Here is an 8,094-nt window from a genome sequence, read left to right on the forward strand (position 1 = left end):
CTCCAAGCGACGGCAAACAACATTACCTTGGGTAGGTCGAGGTACGTGCCATTTGCATATTTTTCAAATCTTGGAGCATGGTAGTTGGGACACCCCGTATACCGGCAGTTACATGGTATTATATATATTGAGCATTTTGCGGAAGAAAATTCCCGCGAGATATCGAACTAATCTAGTAGTTATAGCGTTCTGAAGCAATTAAGCGCAGCGGCGTGCTGTTCGAGACAAGCCAGGAAACAACATAAGTCGTCCAAATAAATAAACACCAAATTAAGCTGACGCCAAGTGTTAGTCAATGGTTATCAATGGTTATATATATATATATATATATATATATATATATAAGAAAAGAAGAAAAAGAAGCAAAGAGCAACAATGAGAGAAAGAGCAGACTGAGACATTTGTTTTGTTGTTGTTGTTCTAGCGCGCACGTTATCGGTTTTATTGGATGCTATACGATTCACATACCAGATCTTTTTCTTTGTACCAACAGCAATTAAATTATCGTCTGAAATACAGTTTGTAAAAATACTATAGTGAATATATATTAAAATAGAGTCGTAAAAAGAGGGAGATCACAGAAGGAACAAAGGGGTTTCAAGGTTCCACGTTTCTGTCTACTCTGATACAACAATATGGCACAGCGAGAAACAATTATTGCCCACAGCGGACCCCCCTGCCCCCATGGAGCGGGGAAGGGGCCAGCTTGTCGATGCCGGTCAAGCCAATTGAGCACCGTCGCACATTGGAGCCAATCCACAAACACGTATTTCTCCTTCATCTGGCTCAGTTTGATTTTCTTTGCGGAACAAAACGGGAGGGGGGAGGATTATCAAATCTTTCGTTGCTTCAGCCAGTGTACATCAGGAACCGCTTTGCATTTAGATCAACCACGTAGCACGACGTCTCAACCAACGAATGCAGTTGTTCTTTGGCATTATTTACTTTTTCTTTGTGGAGGTCACGAGTATTCGACTAGTGTTGCACGCCTAACTTCGTCGGCGTGCGACAATCTTCTACTCTTTCGGCACTAACCTTTAATGCTCAACAACTAGCCGCGCGCGAAAAAGAAAAAAAAAGAATAAAAGAAACGGTGGCCGAAAGAGGACCCGCAACGTGACCAGTCTTTGGTGCAGAATTGCATGGTGCGAGCGAACAGGGGTGCGGTCTTTCGCCGGAATTTAATGCTCGAGTGAATGTGACTGCTCACGCGACGACATACACATGCGTGGAACGAAAGACACACAGTTATGTGCACCGCCGTCAACGCGCACAGGCGGCGCTGGTGGCGCCGCTCCGGGTGGGCTTCTCCTCGACGCGCCTAGACCCCGAAGCTTGGAGGCGAAGCGCGCTCGGCTCTGCCGCCCTACTTCTGTATCTTTGATTCTGTCGGTGGCTCATCAGTGCGCCCGGCGCGCAACATTGGCCACGTAAAGAAAAAAAGAGAGAGAGAGAGAAACACGCTCATGCGTCTAACAAAGTGGACGCGCACACACACATAGATAAGACTCTACAGCGGAAGCCCTGGATGTTCCGTCGGAACGAACGCGCACTGGCCGACACACACGGTCGTGGTTTCGGTACACAGACTCAGAGAGATGGACAGGGCCAGCGGCGGATCTGAGAAGCGGACCGTCCTGCCCTCCCCGAAACAGCAAAAATACGTGTACTCTCAATGTAAGACATCTAAAGTTACCCAAAAAGTTTACAGACACCGAGAAGGCATGCGGATACCTCTGCGAAATGGAAGACATGGTTAATCAGGAGTTTCCAGCCCTGACTTGATCACAAGAGAGCGAGGGGAGCGCCGCCGCGGCAGCCCCTCGCGCGTGGCTTGCTTGCGGCTGCTGCACGAAGCGGCAGCGGTTGCTGGCAAAGCGCTCGCGCGCGCGCGCCGGCCGTGCGTCAGCGCCGGGAGAACACAGGCAGCAGAGGGCGCCGCCCTGCACCGCCGTCAACAGAGCGCGGCACGGCGGCCGAACGCGGGCGCGCGCGGCGCTCCGTTGTTTTTGGGCGCCTCTGTCCAGCCGCACAACAGTCACCGGGTTGCTCACTCCACGCACTTAAAAAGCTACTCGCCCTGCCGACGGTGTAACGTAGTCCCAAAAAAACTAGGGCTTAGCTCGCTGGGCGATGGGGTTCGTTGGCTGCGATCGTGGGCGTGGTTCGCCGTTGCCATCGCCGAATCTGGTTGCTCGTGCTAGAGCAACGCTTCGTTAGATACGCTGGTCGCTCGTCACTGGCCAAGTGCAGTCATATGCTCTGTGAGGAACAGATCGTGATCCAGCTCAAGCTTTTTCCGTTGTTATCGCCCAGTTAACACTTGTAAGGGAGTGTTGGAGCAGCCTGTCCCATATTATTGGATTAATTGCTTTCAGTCGAGGGACTGTTGGGCATGGGACGATGTTACACACTTAGGGGCGTTAACACATCAAGCGTGCGAGGAGCGGGTTAACTTTGGAGTGCATGCTTTCTGCTTTCTCGTGCAGTGGCGCCTGAAGAAAACAACAACTCACGAGGAACGCTCGGGGGATAATGCTCTGAGTGGAGCCGCGGCATAAGTCGACAGCTACGGCCAACAGCAAAAACAAAAAAAAGTTAAATATCCGTCTATCTTCGTTTAGGAAGTGTGCAGTTTCACAGACTTACACTGCACCTTGGAGGATGCAACAAGTGGTGTCTACAGAGCCCGTGGGTGCTCACAACAGCTTGAAACGATATGTTGTCACATTCTAACGCCACCTTTGCCCGTTGCTACAACGGCACGCCTGTACAAAAAAGTGTTGCTTGAAAGCGGTTTTGAACGCTCGAACCAAATACTGCGTGCAACCAAACAAGCACCATATGTAGGATCTGTGCAATTCAGGCGTTCGAACCAATGGCTACGGGCTCGTAGAAACTGTACACATCGTGTGCCTCGCATGTATGCAAAAAAATAACGTGCGGCTCCAAAGCGTCGTCAAATAAGCGGGGCGCGACAACACAGGATGCTAATGACAACAGTGGCGCTCCGCGGTGGCTGAAACCGAAAGGCGGCCCTACGCCTTGAGAACGGACTGCAGCAGCATCTCCCGGTGAGAAGTGCGCATGTGCCGGATCAGGGTGGCCTCCTTGGCGAATTTCTTGTGGCAGTGGCCGCACATCAGAGGCTTCACTTGCAGGTGAATGGAGCGCAGGTGCCGGTTGAGGTCCCCTGCAGAGCGACAATCAACGCATTCAGTGTGCGCCTCGCGCGAAACGGCTGCCGAGAACTGACGTGACTGCACTGGTGCAAGATAATCGACATGCAGTTTGGAAACACGCTAAGCTCCGAACAACCGTTTCTCTGGTGTGCAAACGAGCAGGGCAAGTTCATTCGCACCTTGGTGAATGTGGCAGCCACTGTTGCGAGTGCAGCACAGGTCATAACCTCCTCACGTTAATGGAAAAGAATGTCACTTGTGAATCAGTTCTTCTTAACTCTTTTCCGAGGTTACGCTATTTGAGGCTGGTACGAAGGCTAGAAGAACGGCGACAAAGAAGCCCGATTTGCGCATTGTCAAGCTGTAGGCGACATCTGGCCAGAGTCAACACCTGTCTGTCAAGTATCAGTGCAGCGACGCAAGACAGGGAAATCACACGAGCTTTGAAAAAGGCTATTCTCAGAGAGACCATGACAGCAACTAGCAATTCAATACACGCGTCCCCTAGAATTTCGCGGCCACCTACTAAGTATAGCGATGTTGTCTTGTCATCTTGTTCCTCTCTACGATCCCGTGAATGATCTCTTGATTTTCTCTTATTGTTTCGGCGGTGGCTTAAACTGAAAGGCGACCCTACGTCCCACTGCTTACCACCTCAATGCGTGTCCTAAAATCTGCCAGCTTCACACCAGTGAGCAATTTCATCTCTTGACAACTGAAAAGTGTTTCAAGACCCAATAAGAGACACCTGCTGGCTCGTTATTCCATCAGCCACGCACTCAGGCGCCCCCCCCCCCCCCCCCCCCCCCACACACACACACATTTCTTCAGTGAAATTTGTAGTAGGACAGCCTCCCCAAGTACCTTCCACTCGCCTAATTACATAACAGCAAGATTTCCTTCTACTCAGAAAGCATTACTCCTCGCATGATCACTAATTTCTTGAGATTTACGTGTGCTGAATACGCGCAAGTTTTCGGACACAGATATTTATGCGTTTTCTTAGATACCTCGTCCACCAACCTGCGCTGATTTGAATCTGCGTCATTGCAGTACCCTGCCTGTCTTTATTACTTACTAGTGAGCTAGTTCCTTTAGGTGTACCATATTACACCGCAACGGGGCTCTGTCTTCTAATGGCCTTCTTGCGCAACATGGATCACAGCCATCGTCATTCATCTCTTTGTTTTTTTTTTACTATCCTTTTCTGAACCAAAGCCAAGAATCAGGCCAGAACATGCTGATACAGGCCGGCTTGTTGACTCTTCTGACATAGTAAATCTCTCACTTCTTGTCTCGGTGCAAACTTTTTTCGTTTCTTTCATTTTCTACTGTCCAACTATCGTGCTTCGCTGTACAAAAAGAAAAAAACAAAACAAAAATGCATCATAGCTTGACCCAAAAGGTATGACTGGGACCACTAGTGAAAATAATTGACATGAAATTCGCCGTTTTGTCGTCTTTTGATCTTGGTAGCTTGCTTGATATTGTGCCACCAATTATGTCCTAAGCTAATCGGACACGCAACGCAAAAGGAATGGCAGAATTTCAGAAAAGTCCTAGTCCCACACTTTCATGCATATGTGTCCGCTGACATTATCTGATATTAAGGACCAAAGCACAAAATAAAAGTTAAGATGCGCCTACCACCCCAACCCCCTCCTCCGTAAATTACGCACATAATAGCGAAGGCGCACGCCTAGGTATTGTTTCTCTCTTTCTCAATTAGCGCTTACTCACATGCTCCCTTTATGCGCAATATAACAGTACAGTGCCATTTTTTGCGTTCTGACTGGTGTCGACAGCGCCACCTAAGAACCAAGACGTTTGTTTATAGACGGTTTCACTCGCGCGATAACACCAGCGAGACAGTGGCCCCAAGAAACTTCCGGTGACGGGCCTTACCACTCTGCTGCGCCGGAACACAAAGCGTGTCTATTTTTAAGTTTTGAGATAAAAGACATACGCATTACGCTTTAAAATTAATACATAAAGTTTCTTGTATAACTTACGGCAATCTTGACTTGTAAAATTGTCGTTATCTACAAAGGAAAAGCGTTGAAAATCTGCGAGATTAGATTTTAACGCACTCCTGCTGCTCGATATAGCCGTCAGTGCTTTTCTTGCTCGCTAGGTTTAACGGACTACATCAGTGGGCAAAACCGGAAGCCGTCCAGGGCCTATGTTTGTAAACAGCGAAAGGGTCTATACAGGGTGTTTCAGCGAACGCTTGCAAAAATTTTTAAAGGTTGCCTGTGGCAGATAGCACAATTCTAGTCCCTGAGGTGGTGGACTCGAAATGGCGGACACTACACGAAAAAAAATTTGAAATGCGTAATCAACTAATTAACAAAATTCACTAATTAAGTTTTAAACTAATTATCTTATGGCCCATATTGCAATTTACAAATTATAGCCGTGGTGTTCGCAATGCAGATCCACTTGGAACGAATTCTCAGGATGACACCAATTTCAAGATATTAATTCCCGAACTTTGCGGAGAAATACATTGGCGTCCCAGTTACTTTTTTATCAAAACGCTGTTTCATGCATTCCAAGCACAAAATAACTGGAATGCAAATTTTGGGAATTAATAGCTCGAAACTGGTGTCATCCTGAAATTCGTTCCAAATGGATCCGCCTTGCGAACTCCAGGGCTGGAATTTGTAAGTTGCAATATGGACCATAACTTAACTTAATTAGTGAGTTTTTGTTAATTAGTCGATTGTACATTTCAAGTTTTTGTGCAAGTAGTGTCCACCTCTTCGAGTAGGCCAGCTCACGAACTACAGTTGTGCTTATCTGCCACAAGCAGCCTTTCAGAATGTTGAAAGTGATCGCTGAAACACCTGGTATTCTATGTACTTAAGTATTTTGTTATCGCAAAGCCACAAAAGCCACACTGATCGAAGACAAATCCAGTGCACGTGTCGGTTTCCTTGCTTAGAGCTCAACAGCACAATACAAACATTTTCGCGGTCGTGCGCAATTAGCTCCTAGTACACATTATCAGTTGACACAACCGCTGAGAACACAGCACTTTAGTTGAGGTCATGCTAAAGGGCTGTGTCCTAGAGAGCTGCGTCAACGCCATGCCATTGCAATTCTAATGTTCGCCGATCCGTTAGCCCAATGGTGATCGTTTCCTCAATACGTCTTTGTTACGACGCGACCCGCCAGCAACGGGTCGAGCGCGCCCGAGTTGCTTCCGCACTGAGAAGCCCACCTCTTTGGGAGAAGCCCTTGGAGCAGTGAGGGCACCCGAAGGGCTTCTCCTTGTTGTGGAATCGCTGGTGGGTGACCAGGTCACTGTGGCGGATGTAGCCCTTGCCGCAGAGCGAGCACCGATGCGGTTCCGTCCCCGTGTGCACGTGGAGGTGTCGAGTCAGGTCGCAGCGCTGAATGAAGCTCTTTCCGCACTCCTTGCAGTGGAACCGCTCGTCCTCCTGCGAAGACTGCTGGGATGTGGTGCAGCCCTGGATAACCAGCAGTATTACTCACCTTTGTGCGTACCGTGTGGATCTTCTGGTGGCGTGTGTAGTTTCCCAAGCGATTGAAGGTAGCGCTGCACATCTCGCACTGGAAGGGCCTCGAGTTTTTCGGTGGGCTCTCCGGGGTTTTCTTTAAGGATCCTGGGCTTTCGCCGGCACCTGAATTGTCTTTGTTGGTGGGATTAGTACCTTCCAGCTTGCAGATGGCATTGATGCTCACTTCCTTGATGGTGGTTCCGTCTTCATGCAGAATCTGCAATAGCCGCCGCGAAGAAAGCTGCCATTCAAACTCGCAAGTCTGGTCACGTCGTGACTTACCTGAAATTTGACCGGTGACATCGCGTCAGGCACCAAAAGAAAGTTCCCAAGGATCACCGAGTCCACTGGCAGCACATCCAGGTTGAGACTGTGGGCCAACTGGTTGCTGGCGGTGATCTTCAGCTTGCCTTCCAGCATGGCCTGCGGCTCGGGCTTGTCGCGGGAGGGCTCCGGCTCGTCTGGCGCGGAGCAGCACTTGTCCTCCTTGGCCGGCGGCGACGCAGGCCGCCTGCTTTTGAGCTTCTTGTTCTCCTTGCCGTCCGGCTGCGCGACCAGGCTGTTGGGCGCGTTCTGCTCGCCCAGCGGTGTCACGAAAAGGTCGGTCATGTCGGCGGCCTCTTCAAAGGCCGTGCTGTGCTTGGTGAGGTCTTCAAGCAGCATCGACGGGTCCTGGTTGATGGTGCTCAGGGCCACGTCCTTGCTGTTCTCGTGCAGCAACGGCGACTCGCTGGCGAAACCGTCCAGGTTGAGGCTGTGGTCTTCGTACGCCTCCACCTTGATGAACTGCACCCCTGGTGGGCAGAGCGCGGTGCTCAGCGCACGAGCGCCACGCCGAGGCGAGGGCCACTCACCGCTGTCCTCCTGGGCGCCGAGGAAGTCCAGGCCGGACACCTTGACGGCGTCGCCGGCGACGAGCAGCTGCTGCGGGTCGGCCTTGGCGTCGCGGCGGCCCCCGAGCGCCTCGTCGTCCTCCCTGGAGGGCCGCCGGCCGTCGTCGGCCGCCAGCACGTAGTGCACGTCCTGCTTGAACTGGCTCACCAGCTCGCCCAGGCTGGGCACGAGCAGCAGCGAGGGCAGCGCCAGGCCCCCGTCGCGGTGCTGTGCGCCCATCACCAGGCTGTTGATGTAGTCCATGGCTGGAGGGCTCTGCATGGCCCCGCCAGGCGCTAGGGCCCGGCTCGCTGTGGATCACCGCTCGCCCAGCGCCGTCGCATGGCGTCTCGGCTGCGCCCTGCAGTCGCGGCCCTGGGGCCCTCGGCCCGGCTCCGTGCCACTCCGAGCGGCTCGGGAGCGCGCCTCTGGCGACGATCGAAGAGGTCGCCAGTGCGCACGCTCGCCGCCCTGCGCACTGGGGCCGCCGCTGACGCCGCCACTGGCGCCGC

At 51.5% G+C, this 8,094-nt stretch overlaps 1 protein-coding gene across 3 annotated transcripts; it reads right to left on the reverse strand.

The window, feature by feature from the left end:
* Window positions 1-400: 400 nt before the first annotated feature.
* Window positions 401-7,991, reverse strand: LOC126545363 (uncharacterized). Of its 3 annotated transcripts, XM_050193190.2 has the most exons (5): window positions 7,564-7,990; window positions 6,992-7,503; window positions 6,684-6,926; window positions 6,409-6,637; window positions 401-3,193 (listed from the first exon to the last, which is right to left on the reverse strand). In XM_050193190.2, exons 1-5 carry the CDS (start codon window positions 7,862-7,864, stop codon window positions 3,039-3,041), a joined length of 1,440 nt encoding a protein of 479 aa, XP_050049147.1. In that variant the 5' UTR covers window positions 7,865-7,990; the 3' UTR covers window positions 401-3,038. The 3 variants fall into 3 exon arrangements, with proteins under 3 accessions (XP_050049147.1, XP_054917445.1, XP_054917446.1); XM_055061470.1 differs by having other exon boundaries at window positions 6,992-7,991; XM_055061471.1 differs by having other exon boundaries at window positions 6,409-6,628; window positions 6,992-7,990.
* Between the last annotated feature and the right edge of the window lie 103 nt (window positions 7,992-8,094).

Source organism: Dermacentor andersoni, chromosome 1, assembly GCF_023375885.2.
Source record: "Dermacentor andersoni chromosome 1, qqDerAnde1_hic_scaffold, whole genome shotgun sequence".
NCBI classification, from domain to species: Eukaryota; Metazoa; Arthropoda; class Arachnida; order Ixodida; family Ixodidae; genus Dermacentor; species Dermacentor andersoni.

What these genes read in the sequence shown, in the direction of transcription:
- LOC126545363 (XM_055061470.1), bottom strand. Translation starts at nt 7,864, where the DNA reads ATGCAGAGCCCTCCAGCCATGGACTACATCAACAGCCTGGTGATGGGC. An exon ending in TGTCACCGGTCAAATTTCAG is followed by an intron (nt 6,927 to 6,991) that starts GTAAGTCACGAC and finishes CGGCTATTGCAG; the next exon opens with ATTCTGCATGAAGACGGAAC. An exon ending in CAAGGGCTTCTCCCAAAGAG is followed by an intron (nt 3,194 to 6,408) that starts GTGGGCTTCTCA and finishes GTCGCTCTGCAG; the next exon opens with GGGACCTCAACCGGCACCTG.